This window comes from Oenanthe melanoleuca, chromosome Z, assembly GCF_029582105.1.
Source record: "Oenanthe melanoleuca isolate GR-GAL-2019-014 chromosome Z, OMel1.0, whole genome shotgun sequence".
Classification (NCBI taxonomy): Eukaryota; Metazoa; Chordata; class Aves; order Passeriformes; family Muscicapidae; genus Oenanthe; species Oenanthe melanoleuca.
The window spans coordinates 3,420,544-3,442,115 of record NC_079362.1 but is presented as its reverse complement, the minus strand read 5'-3'; the positions used below and the strand labels follow the sequence as shown (position 1 = coordinate 3,442,115).

At 39.6% G+C, this 21,572-nt stretch overlaps 1 protein-coding gene across 6 annotated transcripts in view; it reads left to right on the top strand.

Annotated features, from left to right (window-relative positions):
* The window catches only part of FAM172A (family with sequence similarity 172 member A), a 250,027-nt gene that overhangs the window by 223,589 nt on the left and 4,866 nt on the right, over positions 1-21,572 (top strand). For 3 of the 6 annotated variants that reach the window (XM_056513645.1, XM_056513641.1, XM_056513642.1), the window contains one exon: positions 15,682-15,766. The exons of the other annotated variants lie outside the window; for them this stretch is intronic. In XM_056513645.1, the coding sequence (XP_056369620.1) occupies positions 15,682-15,766 (85 nt within the window). The remainder of the gene's footprint in view (positions 1-15,681; positions 15,767-21,572) is intronic. 6 annotated transcript variants of the gene reach the window in all.

The following is a 21,572-nucleotide window of genomic DNA, read 5'->3' as shown; positions in this document are numbered from 1 at the left end:
GTGTACTATATGCTTCCTCACAAATTAGTATGGTTTTGGGTTAAACAAAAGATAGGCTGATAACAAGAAGAAAAGATGGAATTATAAAGAGCAGGAAATTTACTTAGGGCTAAAAGAAGAAAAACATCAAGTTTTATTTCACATTTCAGGTTTAGAGAAGGCAAAATACGGCATCAGTAACTGTAGTAATTTCTTTTTTACTTATCTTAAATATTTGTATATTATGTGTTTGTTTGGTGCCTACAGTTATTAAGAGCTGCTTGGAAGATGGGCAGTGCTGGCAGTTTCATCCCTACCTTTCTAATCTGTCCTGGGCCCTCCAAGCAAATGTTAGCACAAGTGACACAAAGGGAGACAAGAGAGTGATGGATGGGGCTTAGGGAAATAGCATCAATGGTAGGGTGGAGGAAGACCAAGGAAAGGAAAATATGTGTTTCTGAAATCAGCTGCAAGCAAGAGCCACTGCCTCCAGAAAGCCTTCCTCAGGAGTCTACCAGTGGAGGGACTAATCTGCTGATGCTGAGAAAGAAGCACTGTGTGACCAAACTTCTGACATTTAATTCAAGATTTTCACTGATGGCAGTTTGCATCATCCTTTCCATTTTAAGAACGCAGAGAAAAATCTCTGCAGTGGCAGAGTGGATGTTAGAGTGCGCAAAAAAACTTAAATTTTCAAAAATAGGCATGTATGAAATGCCAAATCTAGCAATAAAACATCTGTCTTTGTTTTATAGCAGTATGATGCTTGCAGTGGTTTAAACTACAGAATGCCTTTGAGATCTTGACTATTCAACAGAGCTGTGCTGTACCGTGCTTCACTGCTTTTCACTGTGGGAAAGAGAGTGTGAGAGGCGCCTATGGACCAATAAAAGTTTCTCTTCATAATGAGATATAAGCTGAAGGCAAGTGCTGCTTTATCTTTACAGATGACTTTCACACTACAATGTTTTAGGCTAATTTTCATCACAAATAAAGTTCATGGATTATTTTATCAGTGCTATTACATCCCCATGTCCAGTGTCTTGCAAGCCCAAGATTCTCTGTGTACCTTTTCAAAATGCAGCGCAGGAAAGTGGAAATGAGGCCTGAGGCATTGCGAGATTTGTACCTTATTAAAACATAGGCTGAATTCCTTACAGATACCCACTCAGATATCTTGTATAATCTTATATCAGGATTGTATCTTGGCTTCAGTTTGTATGACATTGCATGTTTTGAATAGGACAAAGGCTCACTGCTGCTGTCAGTCCTGTTTAAAGCCCAGCATTTATCTGCTTCTTTGCGGATGCCATTTTTTATCTGGCATTCAGAGGAGCATACCTCTGCCAGCACACCATTTCCCAGCACATTGCTCTTTGGCTTGCATGATTTCTGGAGAGACAAGCTCAGACCTGGATGCTTTTCCTCGCTGTGGTAGAGAAAAGGGACGTCTCTGGTGCCTGCTCTGACAAGAAAGTTGATTCATGTGTAAATTACCAGTTGCCCTTTATTTGCTTGGTCCATGGAGACACACACAGATAAAAGGCTCGGTGGGTCAGAGCTGAGTGTGTGCCAGTTTCTCCCATGGCCACGATGACAGGGTTAGGGTTGTTGTCAAAGATTATCAGACAGGCTCTGATGTCTTATCATTATTTACTTGCAGGGCAATGCATGAAAATAAAATTTGGCACACGGGAGCCTTTTACAGCATTTCAGCCAAGTGTGCATTTTCAGGTGCATGGTGTCACCATCAGCTTTCAGTATCAGGAGTTCTGCACATCTGTCTTTATACTGAAATGCTTTGCTTTAAATACCTCTTATACATACAGAGGGAGCATGCCCCAGGCTTCTTCAGCCCTCTACAGAAAAAAAAAAAAAAAGTATTATCTGAGCAAAATCACTTCTGAAATCATATATAAAAAAGTAACAGGGGGAAGGTTGCAAATTTTGAACTCAAGCCTCTTTAGTGTGTGATTTTGCATGCTTGTAATTCCCAGTCACGGCATTGAACGGCTCTCAAATACTTGCAACACCCCGTGTTGTGTCTCATTTAATAACATAGTTATAATATATTTGTCTACTTTACAACTGTATTTGTATTGGCATATAAAGTGTGCAGCAGCTGGGAGCTTTGTGGGGGTGGCAGAAAGTTATTTGATCTACAAAATCAGTTACTTGTCACTCAGTTGCCTTTCACTGAAGCATAATAAAGAATCATTATGGGCCTATTAGGCAGTGCTGATGTAAATGCATTTTATGTGCCATTTTCAGATCAACAGTTAACCACACAAAAGTAAAGTTGTTAAGTACATCCTTCTTTGTTTAAGAAGGCAAATCATAAATCAGGCAGAATATTAAGCCTATGAAATGTAAATTCAAGACCCCAAGGGTTTTATCTATTAGGTCAGCTTCAGATTAGGCATAAGGCCTATCCTTCGCTTCAATAGCAAGTAGACAAAGTCATCTGTGCTAGCTTTCTACTTTTGTGACAGTGTTATGAATGCCTCTTAAAAGGTTTTTGTGGGGGGAAAAAAACCAAACCTTTTAATATATTTTAAAAACCCTAGAAATTAAATGGCTCAGACTGGATTAGAAGAGTGAGGGTTTAACTTGTTGCGCATGCATTTTATATCTCCCATGAGAATTCTTTTCTTCTTCATTGTTATTAATGATATCCCATTTTTGTGTATAATATTGATGCTACTGGAATCACTTAACAGCTTTATTTGCCAGACAGAACCTGTCTAAAAAAAGAAACTTGTTAATGCTAATATTTTGAAATTCTCCTCACATCCCTTGTTACTCTTTTAGTTACTGAAATTGCATTTTGAAAATCCCCACATTTTCAGAGTTTCTTCTTGATCTTATTGATGAAGTTTGAAGCAAATGTTTTCAAAGCCATCTGTACGAAAGTGCACTTTTTTGGCTCCTTTTATGAATTACCAAGGCCAGGGATAAAAAGGAAATTTGGAATATGGTAAAAAAACATAGTTTATTATCTCATTTTGCCTTCTTCTGCACAAATTTCCAGTTCATTTTATTGGTCCATGGTGCCTGCTGCAGGTTCAGCAGGTAAAACACAAGAAATTATTGTGCATCCTAGCCATGTGTATGGCATCTGGGAAAGGAAAGATTTGGTAAAGTTTAGTTGATAATAGCCAAAATGGGCTGCCATGGGGGAATGGCAGGTTATGTCAAGGTAGTAGTTTCTGTGGAGTGTTTAGCACGAGGAGATAGCAGGTAGTGGAGATAGCAGTGAAGGCTACAGTTTGAATAAGTCCTGACTTAATTGAATTCATAAAAGCTGTGTTCTTAGCTGCAAGCCTACCTGGATGTACAGTCTCCTGTGATCACAGTTCTACTGTGATGTAGCCTTATCAATATAAAAACACATTTTCTGAAAGGTATGTTGGTAACCCAGTCTCAAAAATTAGAAGAGTTAGTAGAAGGATTTTTTTTTTTTTTTCAGTAATACCAATGTGTTTGTATAGTAACAGAACTGAAATATTTGGCAGCTCTGTAAGTATACAAATATGGTTCATGTATGTAAGTATGGAGCATAGTACACAAATACACCATTTCCTTAATATAAGCAGCAACATTCTGTGGCAAATTTCCTAAGAATATATTTTGTACGTCTGTGAGGATATTTATAAGATTTAATTATGCAACAAAAATATTTGAAGGTAGTGAACAGATTTGTTTATACACATAGTCTTTTACTTACCGGGGATAGCTGATCTCAGATGTGGAATTCTTACTTACATTTTGCCATGAACATGTGTTCTTATACATACAGAAGTATACAGAACAGCAAAGAGCAAATATCAGTGCTAAAACCAAACCTTTACTACTTTACTGGGTCTGCAGCATACATGGGCACTCTGTGTTAAAACGTGGTAGAGATGAATAAATGCTGCAGTGCAGTTGGCCAGGTGTGTGACTTTTTTGAGGGGGATCCTACATTGTCTTTATCTTGTGATATGTTTGATGTGAAGCTTAAAGTGAGGCAGATTTTCGGGTGCTTGTTGTGCATTTGTGCCTGAGAATTGCGTGCGCCCCGTTTGCCTTCACCAGTGCTGTGATTTATGAGCACAAATCAGTTAATATGCTACAAATTATGGATGCACTTAAACCGAGTGACATTTGAAAACTTGCATGCTGTTTGCATGATGTCTGATCTTACTTAATCAGGTCCTGCCACCCATAAGGTTATGTAGGTTATGAAGCAAGGAAGGTTATGTAACTGATGTGACTTTTGGCAACGTTCCCCATCGAGTACGGGACGCTTGCAAAGAAGAAAGCTGGCTTCACACCATTTTGTGCTTTCTGTCACTTATCATTAATTAATGGCAAATGACTCTTGTGCAGCCTCACATTTCTAAGCAATCTTATTTGACCTTCATGCACCTTAATGGCACAAAGAAAGTTCTGTTTTATTTTTATTTAGGGCAGGCACAAAAGCAACAAGAAAAACTAAGGTAAAGTCATGAAGTCAGTGTAACAGTAATTCTTATAGCTGTGTATCTCACCGTTTTCTAGATAACTTTGCAAATAATAAATCAAAATCTTCCTAAAAGTGACACATCAGTAATTTCAAATTTGATTAACTTTATATGAAGGATGTTGGTACATTTCTGCATGAATCTTTGATAGCTCAGCATACAACCTTAACATTTAGAATGCCCCTTTGTGATAGTGTGGCACACTAAAATAATGTTAAGCTACTTACATCTCTAAAATCATGGAGATTCTGGTTGGGTTTCTGTTGTCTCAGCAAGCTTGACTTTGGCCTGTTCCTCCTAAAAGAATCTGAGACATGTAATAACTGTTCAAGAATTTTGGTGGATTTAGTTTTTGATGTCGTAAAAGGAAACAGGTGGGGAATATCCACATCATGCAATACCATGACCCATAACTTCAAGCTTCCAGGTGCTGAAGACAAATATCTAGTGATCCATAGGTCATTTGGTCCCTGGAGTTGTGAACCACATCATGTGTAAGGGGAGGCAAAGAGCAGTGGTTTTAAGCACTGTTACCTGATGTGGTGTATTTTTTTGTTGATGGGGCTTTGTGAAAGTGCCATGTTTTCATCATTTCACAGTTAAAACTTGTTACAAATTCATAACTCAAACATTCCTCTTAGCAAAAGCGCCACAGCAGAAATTTATGTCGCTGCTTGCACAATGATCTGTCTTTATTTTCTTTGAAGAAGCTCTAAGAGGGCCTGTATGGATTGCAAAGCTGGCAATTTTAGGAAATGAAACACTTTTTTCCCCAGGTATTTATCTTTAAAAAGTGAAAAGCTAAATTCTTTTAGTTTTGTTTTTTTATTCTGGCTTCAGATTCTTCACACTCTTATTCCCATTCTTTATCCACATAAAGTAAAGATTGTCTTAAATCAACATATGTATCATGAGCTCTTTAAAGAAAACTCACCGTTACCTGCCTACTCCCTGAGAACTGTGCCAATTAGTCTTCTATGCTTAATGACATCACTTCAGTTTTGGAGGTAGATATTTTGAAGAGGAGGAAGTTGAAAAACCCAAAAACATCAGTAAAGCTCAGTAACTGTTGTTCAACAAACTAATTCATGTCTAATGCACATTTGACATTCTGTAATGGGTTAGCTGCTTTAGAGTTTCTCAATTTATAGAGTTAAACAGATGGGATATTGCTATTTTAAGAAAGAAATATTTGTGCTAGTGCCCAGTTTGCATTCAAGAGAAAGGGAGTTAGGAGAGTTCTTTTCCTGAAAAACTGACTAGTTGGAAAGTTCTGACCAAAAAATTGAGAGTTAGATGCACACCAGAGTGCTAGGGCATCTACACATAGGCCCTGTTGGAAAAGACAGCATTTTCCTTCCCTGTTGTGTCAGGAAATTAAAAAGGTACTGGTAAATGCATGGGTTAAGAGTCTGCTGGAATAAATCAAGGTGCTGTAACATTATGCCTTTTCAGAGCCACTAAGAACTGGGATTTTTGCATTAGCAGTTTGTGTACTGCACAGAGCCAAGGTGGAGCATCCTGTGGTGCTAAGCAAAAAATCCTGCTGAGAGTATGTATAGCAACATCTGTCATTGCCAAGCACAGGATGGATGTTGTGATATGGAACTAGTAAACAGAGCAACAAACAATAGTTGGTAAAAGATATTGGGCCATAAAACATTGATAAAAGTGAGCAACATGTACAGTGTCATTGAAATGGTGACATGTTGTATGAGCAGTGTAATTGCTGTAAATATGCTACTGAATGTGAGTGTTTATAAGGTGATTTCCTCTTCAGGCATATTAATGCTTTCATAATTTGCCTGGATTGTTACATATTTCGTGTGAATATTAGGTATCTGCTTTTGAAACAGAGCCTTCTACAACTTGACTGGACTCAGCAGATTTCCTGTATTTGAAATTGATCAGTTAAATTGGTTGGGGGGTTAATTGATTCTGCAGGCTGCAGAGCAGCCTGTGGCTCAGTCATCCTTCCTTTTTATCTCATTGAAAGAATGCTGTCATATTAGCACAGAAATGTATGTGCTAGCAGCTGATGCAAGGAAAAGAAACCATGCATGGCTGTCATTCCAAATATATGTCATAGCATCATATATCATACAAAGTTAAAATTTGGATGCAGTGTTCTTTCCTATAAGATACTTACTGAAACTGCCATTGCTGATACTAAACCTGCCATTTATGATATTTTGCATGATTCTTCATATAGTTTTTTTAATTTGTTTCTTTTCTTTATTATTATTATTTATTTTCTTTATTATTATTATTTCTTTATTTGGTTCTGTTAACCAAATGTTAAAAAAACTATTATCTAAGGCCACAGAAACAAACTTCAGGGATGAGTCTGCAAATGTGTGTGATGTGGTTGCAGAATAATATTGCTTTTAGTGACCAGCCATTCTTAGCTCCAACAATGTATGAAGCATTCAAACTTTTAGTTGACATATTGCAGCGAAAGACCAGCTGAAGCTCATGCTAGAGCAAACAATGGCAAGATACAAACATTCTGTGCTTCATACTTTTTTACTTCTACCTGTGTTGTGTCCTTCAAAGGCAATTTGTCCCCTTCAGTGAGTGCAGCTCTGCAGATCCTTTCTTGTACCACTATTTGCAGAACCACAAATGAAACAGTAGAAACATAAAACTTTCAGTTTCCTTCTTGTGTACCTCATTATTTTTCCATAACAAACCATTATTTCCATATTAACACTTTTTCTTTACAGTGATTACAGCTACGTAGTGCAACTACACACTCAGGTTAAAATAGCAGTTACCATGAGGTAGATTAACATAAAAATATAAGACTGACCATTAGAGGAAGCTTTGCTTTTCTTTGGCTACTGGGAATTCAGGTGACCTGGAAACTTTGAATGTAAGAAACAACATGAGCCATGTCTTTCCATGAGCAAAGATTAGAGAGTCAGCTCAGCTATGAGCTGCTTGCAGTGAGGCTCCTGTCTGTAGATGCTCAAAAAATCCTCCTTGGTGGTTGGGGCTCTGTGAAGTGGGGTTTTTTTCTGTTAATGGGATTAATTCCTTATTGATACTTTTTAAAATAGACATAAATTTTTGCTTTAAATACCTGGGGGTTTTTATCCAAACACTTAACATTTCTTTCACTTCCCATGCAATAGCAAACATACATTTCACAGCAATGTATTACAGGAGTTTCCTATATGCAAACTGTGTTACATTCTCCTTCATTTACTCATTGTACTGCATTGAAATGAAGTTATTTCACATTTTGTTGCAAAAGCCTCATCTGTTTGGACCAGTTCTCTCTACTCCCAGGCAATAGCTGCAGGTCAACAGAGGTGTCCGGTGGAGAAATGCACAAGTAATCCTCAAGGGCAGCATAACACTCTCTGCAAGGTCAACACAAGCTGTACCAGAACAACACCAGTAAGCACCATCCCCCCTCAGTTTTGCCTGAACCATTTTGACATTGACTAAACTGAATGTCCTTAACTTGTCCCTTCAGCATGCATGCATCAAATATTCTCCTTATACAGTTTTCTATGTGTAATTTATTTTCTGCAACCACAGTAAGACTAAGAAAGGCAGTTTTATCATGTGGTGTTCTATAGCTGCAGGTCAGTTGCAGAGGTGGAGATTTCAGACATGGTGTTTGAGCTCAGACACATGGGCTGGTGAAGCAAAGTAAAGGTGCTAGAGTGCTAGTGCAGTAGATTGTCACCTTCTCAGTGACCCACAGCCAAGAGAGAATGGAGCATTGGCAGCTTTGTCTGCCTGGAGAGACCAAGTCTGCCATAAGGCAACTCTTGGTTTGAAGAGTGATGTCTCCCTGTGCCTCTCCTCCCCTCATGTCTGCTCACCTGTCCCTTCTGTGTCCAGACTGTCTGTGTCCCTCAGGTCTGCCTCCTAACCTCTCCTTGCAGTCAGTTCCCTGCTTTTCAAGGTATTTCCTTCTCTTGCAGAGATGTTCTCTTCACCTTCCTTGGTGTTCCTGTACCACTTCTCTCTGATCTTTGTACACAATCTCATGCCTGGTTTCACTCATCCATTTGCTCCCCAGGGACTAGTTCTCCTCTCTATTTACATTGTGGCGCTTTTTTCCCCTTCTCCACTTTTTCTGCCTTCATTTGGAGCCCAGGATTAGTTCCTGTTCCTGGTGCCACATTAGACTGCAACATCTGGGAGCACCAGTGGCAAAAAAAATGTATGACTTGGCCCTGTCTGCTCTGGGCAAACAGCATCTTCAGAGAAATCTTTGGCCACTTAGACTTCCAGATTCTGGGGGCTCTGTACTGAGCATATGCAAATGAGTTTTTCAAAGGTTTATGACTAGGCAAAAAGCTGGCTGTTTTTTCATGGGAACTGCAGAAGGACAACATTACCTTCCAAATTTCAAACGGTGAAAAACAGGCAGGAGCTGCTCAGCAAAATTTTTGTAAGACCTTTTTTTTTTATTTTCTTGTTTGTTTCATTTTTTATTCCTCCCAGCAGGGCCAAAATATGTTTTCCCTCAATCTTATTTCCTGAAGTGACTAAATCTTCTCACTTGAAACATAAAAAAATAATAATAATCAGCCTAAGGCAGAGACAGAGGATGGGAATTTTCATCCCAAATACTTAGCTTGGCAAAATTTTTAAGCACCTGAAAACAAGCTCTTATAAAAGGAACTACTGAGATCCCAAACTGCAGAGGACTTACTTGCATTATATGCAAAAGTCAGATAAAAATTCTTCTGTGATCCATTTGGGATACGAAACTCAATTAAAAAGAGTCTGCTTTTCATATTTCAGAAATCCACCTTAAGTAATGGATGTCATAAGGAAACATTTGATTTCAGCACTTCTCAGGCCATACCAAAGCTGTTGCAACTAGTTGATTTCTTAAGTATGTCACAGATTTATTTTCGTTTTGTTGTGGGATTTGGTCGGTTTTTACTGAATCTCTTTTGTTGTGAAACATAATTTTAGTACTTACATGCACTTCAGAAGTGCAGCCCAGTCAGCATTGTGCAAGTGGAGCCAGTAGGATTCCTTCAATGCACATCCTCAGTATCTCCTGGGCAGAGAATATGAAAATGATAGATGAGGTTATTCTTAATTTAGACCAGTAGCAAACTTGTTTCCTGTCAGCATCCTTGCCCTAGGCTTATAGGACAAATCCTGATGCTTCCACCTATTGCCATGGCAGTAGATGGGATGTGTTTCCACTACAGGTGGATTTACATGCCCCATTTCTCTTCCAGTGAAAGACCAGGAGCACCTTGTCAGTGTGCAGCATGGAAGCAGGCTTGCCTTGGGGTGTGAGTTCTTAGCAATAAAAAGCAGTAAATCTTCTTGGCCACACCCATTCCTCACAGGCCTTTCCTACCCATTGTCCCATTGCAGACCTCAGCATGGCACAAAGTTTCCTGAGCTGCCTGTCTGCTGCTTTCCCCAGCTTCACAAAGGAGAGCAATTCCTATATTTACAGTGTCCTGTCTGCTCAGCAGTCTGTCCTCAGAGGGAGTCTTGCAGGCTTTCAGTGTGTGTCTGAATGCAGACCTGGAAAAGCTGTTCTGCAACCCATGAGAATGTGGAATATTTGCTCTGTAAAACTTCATTTGGTTACTGTGGAGAGTAACAATCATGGCTGCAGAGACACTGATGTGCAGTGTTTGTCATTCTGGAGCTGTAAAATATGATAAAAAAGATGGGGGTGTTGTTGGTTTCAAGGTCTTTGCTTTTTAGTCACTACAGACTTCTCACTTTTCACAACAGAGTGAAAAAATAAGTGTTTTCTTAATTTAATATTGTGGTTGTAATGTTTCCTTTATCCTCAGTCTAATAGGGAGTGCTCCAGCCATAGTACAAGTTTTCCTCAAGCATCAGATATATGAGCTCCTCTCTAACTTCCCTCTACAGGAGAAGGTTTTCATGTTATCCCATTGCAGGATTTTATGAGCAGTGACTGCCAAGCTTTTGGTGTCTGTGCATTTGTGTATATTGATATTGGTCTTATTTAGACAAATTTCAACTCCTGCCTCAATCCCTGTTTTTACAATGAAGTCTTTTCCCTAATGTATCAACAGTTTGCTTTAAAATTGCTTGTAAAAATTCAAGCTATGGTGGTTTAAACAAATCAAACCAAAATAGACCCATAAGTATTAAGAGATATGCATGGGCCTCAACAAAAGACTTTACCAAATGTATTTAAGTGATTTTCTTCATGGTTTTTGAATGTAATATTTGTAGGGCAACTGTGGCAGTAACTAACAATTGTAATGCAAGATGATGTAACTCCAGTCAGTGATCCTTCAGAGAGAAACTACCTTGAAAACTTCTTATTATTTTGTTATAATTTTATGAAAAAATGAAACTGAGGTTGTTGATGTAAGGAAAAGAAAGTAATTTGAACCACCAACTTTTGAAACTAATTTAAATATTTCATCTCTCTTATGCTTCCAGATATACTTTCCTGGCAGTTTCTGTTTCTGTCCCCAGTTCCCAAGGTTTAACCATCTTTCTGGATAGAACAAACTGTAGTCATTTTCTTTAGAACTACTTAAATGCTTGGCAAAAATTCTATACCTTGACACAAGGGATTCTTCTTGATTTTTCCACAGTCTGTCTCAGCAGCGCTGGTTCTGCTGGAAGATTCCACATGAAAAGATCAGTTATTAGATCCAGATTGTATTTTGAAGTGAAAACTGCATTTGCAAATACAAGGAGGTCATTAAGCTTCATTGTTTTCTGTCTTTGTATGTTTGAGGGTTTATTTTTCCTCTGGCTGATGGGGGAATCATAAATTGTTTCCTCAACAATGAAGTGGCTGTGTCAGCTTGAAGATACAGCTTTGAAGCTTGGTGTTATTTATTGTATTATTTTTGAAAGGTTAATAGTGAAGTCCTTGTTTTGAAATAAATATGGCCTCCCAAATGAAGCTTATTTAGTTAGTGTAGCATTTAAATGAAGTGGTTAGAAACCTTACTACTTGGTGATTGTTTAAAACTAGATTAGCAGAAATACTCTGATTTTTGAGTTGTCTTCTATCCTGGTGTGTTTTCCTTATGGCTGTAAAGCAGAACATGATCTGCAGTTTCTCCAGAAGAAGCCCCTATCTGCTCTCATCTCACAAAATGCTGGGTCTCACTGAGCTTTCTCTAGCCAGACCCCATCAGCAAGGCCCCACCAGTCACATAAGCAAACCCACAGCAAACTGCAGCTCTTAAGGATTTATTTGGTTAGGATGGGTTTTTTCCCTTAATACGAGCTTAATATTTCCCTTCACATTCATCCCAGACTTCTGAGTTGTCCCTCCTAGTGTTGGCAGGCCCAGCTCCCACACTGCTGTTCATGTGTCCTGGTTTGCAGGACAGGTGTCTGCCAATAAAGGCAGGAGCTTCTCTTTGAAATGGAGAATGTAAACCCCCTCCCTCCAAATTAGTATAATTTTGAAATTAAGGGTCTCTCAGGCAGAGATATGGGAATTAGGAATAACAGTTCTTTACTAGGAAAATTAAAATAGAGATACAGTATTACAAAGAACAATCCCAAAACACTGCCAGAGTCAGAATCCAACCTGACACCCAGTCAGTCAGTCAGGGTGTTGGCACAGTCCCATTCAATGGTGGCTGCTCCTCCTGCAGGGGCAGATGTGGTTCAGTTGGAGCAGTGCTCCTGGAGAAGGTGCAGTTTCCTCTGAAGCTCCAGGGATGATGTGGAAAGGTCTGGTTTTCCTCTGGAATCCAGTGGAAAGAAGGTGCCTTGCTGTCCAAAATCTCAGTTTTTATCTAGGTAGGAAAGGCTTGGCTGCTCCCCTGGCTGAAGCATCTCCCAATGGATGATGGAATTTTATCAGTCATGCAGTGGGACTGAATGGGCCAGCAGCAGATGATATCTTCCTGGAGGGAGGATGGGTTGTGGAAAGGATAAAGATGATTGCCCCAGCTGGTTTTAAAGATGGTCCATTAGATAATATGTGCCAGGAGATAAGGGTCACTGCCCCACCCAGCTTCAACAGACGGTGATAGAACACACATTTCTGGTTACATCCTGTATTGCAACCCAGCACATCATGCCTGACTCCCATGGGTGGGGATGTCAGGAGAGCTGTTGGCAGAGGTCAGCACACAGCTTTGCCTTCAGCTTTGCTCTGCCTGTGCCTCACTCCACTGCCTCCCCCACCTGATGCCTGTCTTGAGCTCTTTGCCTCATCACTGGCTCGCTGCCCTTGCATCCTGAGCATCATCCGTGACTGATTTTGGGTGGTGCTGTTCAGAAGAGGTAGGAAGCAAGGCACGTGCACTGAGTGTTTCCAGGCAGAGCTGCCGCTTGCAGGAGGAGGGTTAAGCAGGGAATGAAATGCAGCTTTATGATCATTAATGTCAAGCTATCCCTCCAGTGACATCTCTGAGGTTAAGTCACAGGACATGTGATATTATTAAGCTTGGCTAAATTTAGTCTAATTCACATCTGCAAAACCTTTGTGAATTAGTATTTAGTCTTAAATTGCCAGTTTCCATGATATAGGGGCTTCAGAGTATCCTGCATTAAATCTTGATGTGTTACAAATTAGGGTGCAGAAGCCAAAAATCCATGTGACTTGTGAAAATCCCTCAAGTTTCTGAGTAGTTCTGAGGCAAATATGCAATTAATTTAGTTTGCAACACTGAGCAGGGATGGTACCCCTACAAAAAATTATTTCCTTTATTTGCTCTCACAGCACAGGTGTGGGAAATGGCCACTGGAGATCTCTTTTGCAAAGCCATGTTTATGAGCTGTGTTGTTTGCCCAGTGCAGCTGATTCATGCCACACACTTCACCTCATCAGGCTGTAATAGGTGCAGACCTGTATTGATTACCACGACTTGTGGGAGAGAGAAATCTTTGCACTTCAAATTGGGTATAAATTATAAATAGTGTTTGCAAAGGCTGTGAGTTACACAAGAGGTGCTCTTCTGAGTTAGCCATATGTAAAGCTGTTGTTGTAGAGGTTATTAATTTTATGATTGCAGCACAGGTGCACTTGACCCACAACAATGATCATTGTCCATAAAATCTCACCATCTGGGTTCAGTCACCTGCCTCCTTCAAGAATGTTCATTAACAAAAACCAGCAAAGGTCACGCTAATAAAAGAAAGGTAACCCTCACTATGTTGGTGTAAATTCACTGGTGAGACAGCACTACCTTTTCATCATTTTCATCACTAGTACAGCTGTGCAGACACATGGAAGTGGATCATCTTAAGTCCTAGATGCACAGGATGGGGGGATATAATATGTGTACATATATAGACAGCGGTTGTTGTAATGCAAGTGAGAAAAATTATATGATAGGGGTTAGTCATAAGTTACTGCAAGTGCACAAGGGTTATTCACATCTCAGATCTGCAATATTTTATTTATTTTTTCCAGTAATGTTTTTATACTTACTTGACATAACTAAAATTTTATCAAACTTAAGGGTGTTTGTTACTTACTCCCCAAACATGACTTTTTAACTCTGTTTGTTACTTGTTGTTTGTGTTCTGGTGGCCCAGCTTCATTTCCCATGGCATTTCACAAACTCAGGTATGTTACCTTTCCACTAAGTCATTAAGAAAATGCCCTGAATTTCCTATGAAACCATCATTCTCACCTAGGAGGTAAATACTTTATTTCTCTGATCCTGCAGAGTAGGGCATCTGCATTTTCACCCTCACCACTACACCTGGGTGGTAGGTGCATCCTGTGTTCAGCTTTTTAAAATACTTACCAGTCAGACCTGGGACTTTCTTTTGCTGTTAAGAAAGAGAATGGAGAAGGAAGATGTGCTTGATGCTAGCAGCTTGAAGGACAGAGATGTTTGTGAGGAGAAATTGGATGGGTGTACTAGCAATAAGGTAGAGGAGGTCTTCCTGAAATGGCCAAAGCAAAGTCAGAAAAAGGCAGAAATTGGTCGTCCATGAGAACAGGACAGCTGGGATCTGTGTGTGTGGATGAGATGGAATAAGATCAAGGCCAGGCACTGAGCATGAGTTCAAGAAGAGCTGCCCAGTGAGCAAGTTGTAGAAGAGGAATTAAGAAGTTGGATTTCCTGGAGAAATAGGTGTTCTGGAGAAACAGGTGTCCCATGCAGATGAAAAACAGGCAAGGAGTGGGAAAAGATTCATGTGAAATGAAGTCTTAGGAGGAAGATAAGTGGGCATTCCTACCCCTGTGGCTTGGGCCCCTACTTAGCATTACAGGGCAGGGGGAGAGGGGAACACTCTATCTGCCTGACACGCTTGGGAGTATTTTCACAGCCAAGCCTAACATGTTTCTGAGCATCACAGAAGTGATACTGTTATAAGGTACAACCTTTGTGGTCAGGAGCTGAGGTGTTTGTGGAGCTTAGACACCTCAGGGTGTGGTGAGTGGCTGAATTTAAATGAATTGAGTCCTGATTTTCAGGACCCCTTGGATTTAGGCTCTTGAGTTTCACCTCTCTTAGTGTAAGGAGGTGAGTCCTTTGTGGCAGGTGGTGGCTCTAGAGGTTGGTGTCCAGCAAAAGCAGGAAAGCAGGTCAACAGCCCCATTGTAGCCCACCATTTACTAACTCCATTTCCACTATCCTACAGGAGGAGCCATCAGAGGGGAGGACCAGGTTCAGATGAAGTTAGGTTTCCCAGAGGACCAAAACTGGCACTCTAGGGGTGGCACTTGTTTTCCTGAGAATTTTTTCATCTTACCCTTCACAGGATTAGCCTCTGAAGACAAATCAAGGAGAAGTGCCTTTTCTGTGACTGCTTCAGGACCAGGGAGAAGATGAATCCTGCCAATGGCACCTTGGAGGAATTGAATTGTGTTGAGTTAGGTTAGGTTAGGTTAGCTTGGCATAATTTAGCTTAGTTTAGGTTGAGCTAGTTCAGTTGAGTTGGAGCCAGCCAGATGCAGTAGTCCCAAGATTAAGTAGTTGGGCTAGTGAATACCATTGTACCTATGAAAATGCTCTGGACTTGTGTTGACTGTAGTCTTTTGTCTACACAGATACAACAGGACACTACAATCCAAGCAAAAAATTCAGGCAGAGAAAATACTTTTTAAGGGTTTCTTATGTAGAAGAATATAAACATTTTCCTCTGTGGGAAGGGACAGTTAGTGTATTCATTAAAGGCTTGCAAGGTATGAATTCAGATTCTCACTAAAATCATAAAAGCAAACTGGGTGTTTGATGTGTTTCATGTCCCATGCATGTGCTCATTGCAGCTTGTTCTTTAGACACAGGTTCATTCCTGTCTCTTGGACCTTTATTTCCACAGCTGCCTGTATCAGCATCCACACCAGCCTTCAAGCTCTGCTTCTGGTGAGAAAGAAGAGAAGATTATATTCTGCTGCTTTATTTTAAAATTGCTCTAGTGCAATTTGTTCTTGGGTTCAAAATTTCACAAATTGGCAAGCAGTATGTGCTTATCCTGCTTGTGATTAAGAACATTTTTACATCTTTAGTGGATGGGGTATCTCTGCTGTCATGTAACATGTTATTTTAAAGCATTGCTGCCTTTCCTAGCTGCTCTTTGGTGCCAGCATTGCCATTTCTATGGTGTTGCATTGGCTGCTGTATTTTTGGAAAGTGCCAAAACTGTGTTGGTTTATGCTTATGCTGCTGGTACATCCAGATGTTGGATGTCATAATTACTATTTAGAAACAAATAATCATAAAACATCGTTACAAAAAGGAGCTATCTTCTAAGCAGCTGGTTGTTTCCCTTGTCCTGGTATCACTGATGAATTTCTTGCATTAGTAGTTTTCTCACAAGATAATAGTGTGTACTCTACAGGTCTCTGCCCCATAGGCAGTAAAAAGCTGTGGGATTTTGGAATAATCTAAAAATCAGCCCTTGAGTATTTCAGATTAAAGTAATTTGCAGGAATTGCTGCCCAATGTTTTAAATTATTTTAAATCTATTTTATAAAACTTGTGTGCTTGTTAACGTCGGCGGCATGAACAGAGTTCCTGCTGTGGGCTCAGCAGAGCTCAGGTCCATTCCTCATCTTGGCTGAGCCACTCAGTTTGCAAAAGCACGATAATGATGACTTCTCCCTTAAAAAAACTCTGTTAGACATTGTTTTCAAATGCTATATACTTTATTTGTGCTCTTGCTTGAAATTTTATATAGATTTTTTCGTAATTCATGAAAAAAAAATTTAAAAATTATTTTAAAAATTTTCTCACCACTGTGTATTATTTAAATGCTTCAGAGCTACTGTGAAGTGCCTTGCTAATACAATCAAATTTAGATGTTACTTTAATAAGGCCAATAAAGTCAAAGAAAAGACAGGGCTGGATAGAAAGAAACTCATGAAGTTACTTTATTTGTCCATATTGCCCAGGGTGGGGTCAGCTACATCCATAATATTCCTAAGAGATGGTTGTCTAACCTATTCTTAATTTCCATTGATGAGATTCTGCACCTTCCATAGGTATGTTCTTAGCTCAAAAATAAATAGATAGATAGATAGATAGATAGATAGACAGACAGACAGACAGACAGACAGTGTTGTTGATACACCTACTATATAGATGGAGATAGATGTATGAAGATTGTATAGAGATACAGATAATGATAGCAATAGAAAAGTGAACACATATATCAATATAAATATAATTTAAAATCCTACCTGCTTCTCTCGGCATGGTACACCATTTTGACATGGATTTTTAAATCTACAGTTGCATAACATTGTGTGCATCTTTACTGGATCCCTTCTTCAAAGAAATAGCTTGCTCTCCTGCAAAAATTTGTTGCATTGGAAATTGCTGCCTCTGAAAGTGTTGTTCAGACAACAAAACAAAACAACAACAGTTTCTACCTTTTTTAATATATACTCAAAATAAAATTGCATGTCTCTGGTGACCCAGCAATTTACCTAACTTTTGGTAAGCTGTACTGGGGAGAGAGCAACCTCACAAGTTTCACTTACTTGGCCAGTTCACATGTAGAGGAACAAACAAATGACCAGCACTCATGGGACTGCCCTTAATATTAAATGAAGAGTAGTGAAAAATAATCATGGCCATGCTGGACTCCTGTCTCTTTTCTAGTTAGCAGACCTTGCTTGCAGTGAGCTTTTGTGTGACTCTTTGCATCTTCTTGCTCAGAGGGCAAGGGGAATTTACTAATTTGGTTTTTTTTTTTACTTTTTTCAACCACTTGCTTCTTGTGGGAAGTTGGTGTGTTGTAAACAAGCAGTGGAAGAAAAGCCAATTGAAAGTATGGGAGTTCAGAGGTGATTTTTTTCTGTGTTGGTAGGATGCTTGTTACTCTGCCCACTAAGGATTATTATTGATAATACATGTCCAACAAAAATAAGAACTGCTTTATGTCAACGTAGATAATAACTAGTAAAAAATGTCTTTAGTTTCCAGCATTGCCATGATTTTTCTTATAGGAATATTGAGTCTTAACCAGTTTATTTTGTGTCTAAGCCCACTTAATAAGCTGTATTTCATTTCTTCAAATTGTTCTGTTTCTTTCTTCTTGGCTTCTCCAAATAATTCATTTCCCTACACATTTGCTTTCAGATTATTATTGTCCATGACTATGCAAACGATTACTTCTTAGCCAAACTAAAAGTTTGGGGTTAGAGTTTTTTTATGTTCCCTCAGAAATCAGTGCTTTAATTTCATTAGTTATTTAGCTTATCTCTTAATTTTGCCTAAAATTTTAACCTTTCTTTACCACTGTGACATCTAGAAGTGCAAAAACTCGTAAGGTCATTTGATCTCAAAGTTCTTGAACTTATGGACTCATCCACAAGTTTTCCTGAAACTCTCATTTTCCTAGACAGAACTATTAAATTATTTTAGGCAAAATGTATTTCTTTAATCTCCTTTTTTGTTAGCTTTACTGGGGATTCTCTGAGAGCTTCTTCTGTTTTGGAGTTTGAGACCTGGATGTTTACATAAGTAGACCAAAATAGTCACAAAAGACACAATAATTTCTTCCCATGCAGATCAACAGGGTAAAAGAAGTAGGGAAAGTAGAGAAGTAGAGAAACCTTATGGATTAAAAGCAGTTCTGTCATACTTGATAATATCTGATGCACTCATGAGTAAAAAAAAGTTCAGAAATAGCTTTTTGATACAGAAGTAATTTGTTAGCATACAGAAAGATGGATGCAGGACAGGCAGGAAGCAACTCTTATTCACACCTAAGTGCATATTTGGACAGTATTGGTAAATTGCTACAGAGTAACAGAATTGCAAAACTGAATACCGAAGAATTAAAGAACTTCTTCAATGTGTGTGTGGATAATGTAAGAAAGAAAGATAGCAATTTCCATTGATTCATAACTTTCAGGGGAAAAAATCCTTTCTGAAAGGTCTGTCACACTTGTCTATCCAGTCAGATGGAGTTGGCTTATCTGTTAGTTTATGTGTAAAGGAGAAATTAATTGTGTTGCTTTTCATGTTTAATAATGTTTAAAGAGCTTCTCTTCCTGGAGATGCCCACAGAAGCCTATATTTCAACCTCTAAACCATTTAAATCAAGTTCTGATAAGACTGAGTGCCTTTTAGATATGTAGCTTGATTCATAAATGTAACAGCAACCTCTACCACTGTCTACAGACAAGGTGGTTAAGCTACTCACGTTGGCGGCTTGCAGCGTGACGAGGTCTCAGTGTAGATCATGATCACAAACTCTCTGCTGAGCAAGACCTTGTTGAAGAGCAGCAGAATTCTCCATCCCAATGGGGACTAAACCCCAAGGCGTGGAACACCCTTAATTCATTTTGAAGCCCGCGCTCTTTAGAGATGAGCTGCGCTTAGAGCAGCAGCCCCAAGGTCAGTCCTGCGGCTGGTGTCTGTGGAGAGGCTTTTCAGCGGGGAAACTTTTCTCTGCAGAAACATTTCAGCGCTGAGGCGCGTATGGAGATCTCTGGCAGCTCCTGCTCGGCGCAGGAAACCTTTGTCCCACACATCTTGTAAAGGCAGCGGGGGGCCAGCATTGTGCTGAGCATCTTCTGAGCACCGCGGGGGGAGGCTTTTGTCTGACACAGTGGGCAGGCACCGTAGGAGGGCACCTTTGTCCTGCACAGCCAGTAATCGCCCTGCAGGAGTGAATTATGGTGATTGCAGAGCTCTCCTCTCTCCAGACACTCCGCTGGCAGACGGAGGAGTTTGTCAGCCTGGCGAGGTGAAGAGCTGCTTTTCCTGGGTGGAAGTGGAAAGGGAAGACAGTGAAAGTGCCTTTGCATGGGTGTGTGCAAATGGCCATCAGGATCATTCACACGGTCATATTGCATGACCACCCCTGCAGGCACCATTCCCAGTGTCAGTCTTTGCTTTTCCTCTTCCCTGTTTTTCCTACCCACTTTAATTATTATTTTTGTTCCTTCTTACATTTGTACTATCACCTATTCAATATGCTGTGCCTATATTCAGTATCTATATTCTCAATATTCTTTCAGATTACTAATAACCACATTTGAAAGACTTGAGGCTGAATACCAGTCCCTCTGTGACTTCATAGGTATATCTTCAAACCCATTTTATTACTTGTTGTCTTCTCAAATGCTTGAACCACTTCTCCAAAAGTGTGCCAGCACCCATTTCCTAGAGTTTGAGATAATGTACAATAGGCATAACTGTGCATCTGTGAGATGGGATGGGATGGGATGGGATGGGATGGGATGGGATGGGATGGGATGGGATGGGATGGGATGGGATGGGATGGGATGGGATGGGATGGGATGGGATGGGATGGGATGGGATGGGATGGGATGGGAGATGAGATGATGACATGATGAGATGAGATATGAGATATGAGATGTCTGGACCCTGTGGAGGGGTGATGTGGACATGCTGCTGGCACTTAGAACCAGCACAGGCACAGCAGCACTCATTTGGGAGCTGCATCACCATAGACATCAAGTGTTTGGGGGCCCCTTGCTGGCATAAAGCAGCTGATCTGCAAGTGACCACAACCCACTGGAGCAGTGAAGGTCATAATCTATTTTAAGTGATTATATTGATTCCCACTGCTCCAGGGTTGCCAGGTTGACCTATGTGGGAAACAGCACTGGATAAGTCTCTCACCTGCTGGTTTTTGCTACTTAATAAAGTTTGGGTTTTATCTGTTCTTGTCAGCACCTAAAGGTGCTTTTGATTTTTTATAATGTTGATCTCTTTCTTTACTGGTATTCAGACATGAATTTTATTTGTGGTAGTTAGTTTCAATTAATCCTCCTTTTCTCAATGTAGAAATTTTTTTCTTCTCATCCCCACCCCAGTCCTCTGGTGTCTTCCTGATTGGACATGAATTCTCAGAAATAATTGCCAGTAGTCCGGCAAGTTCATTAGCTGATTCCCTGAAAACCCACATATACATGCCATTCCAACCTGATGATTTGGATATTAAATTTTTAAAAGTATTCCCTTACTGATTTTTTTGTATCAACAACTGTATTGGCAAGTCTTCTTTATTTCTAATTTTATATCTCTTTGTGATGCTTGGTAAATTGATTCTGGAACTTGTTGACTGTTTTACTGCCATTACTCATTTCACCTCACACATTATTGGTTCCACCATCTCTTTGGAGCTCCTTTCCAATGATGTTATGCACATGTTCAAATATACATTCATTTCTCTCTACGTCTCTCCGTGCTGGCAAGTGGGAGTCTGGTTTGCTTTTTGACATTTCTGTCATTTATCTCTGTGGGGCTGGGACTAGTAGGGATTTATACTTTTTTGTTCTGCAGTTGTAGCCTTTGCATATTTTAGAGTATTCTAGCTGTTTTGCACACTTAACAGGTTTTTTGTATCTTTTATATGCAGCATACTCCTAAGATTTCTCAAAGAATTAATATCTGAAACCACTACACACTGTGCAACAGCCCATCAGTTAATAGAATATACTGAATCGTGGTTTATCATCACAGTTGTTGAAGCTAGTGAGCACTAAGAATATGTATCTCAGAGGACCTTGGCTTTAAACCAACTGCTTCTTATTGTCTCTTAAAAGTGATTCTTTGTATCAAAAAATAGATAGCTGTTCATGCGTTTAATTTATATCTGTGTACTACTAAATACACAATTGAGATTGCAGACATCAATGGTATTTTTCCTCAGGCAAAAATCTTATGGCCAAAATCTGTTGTCACCCTT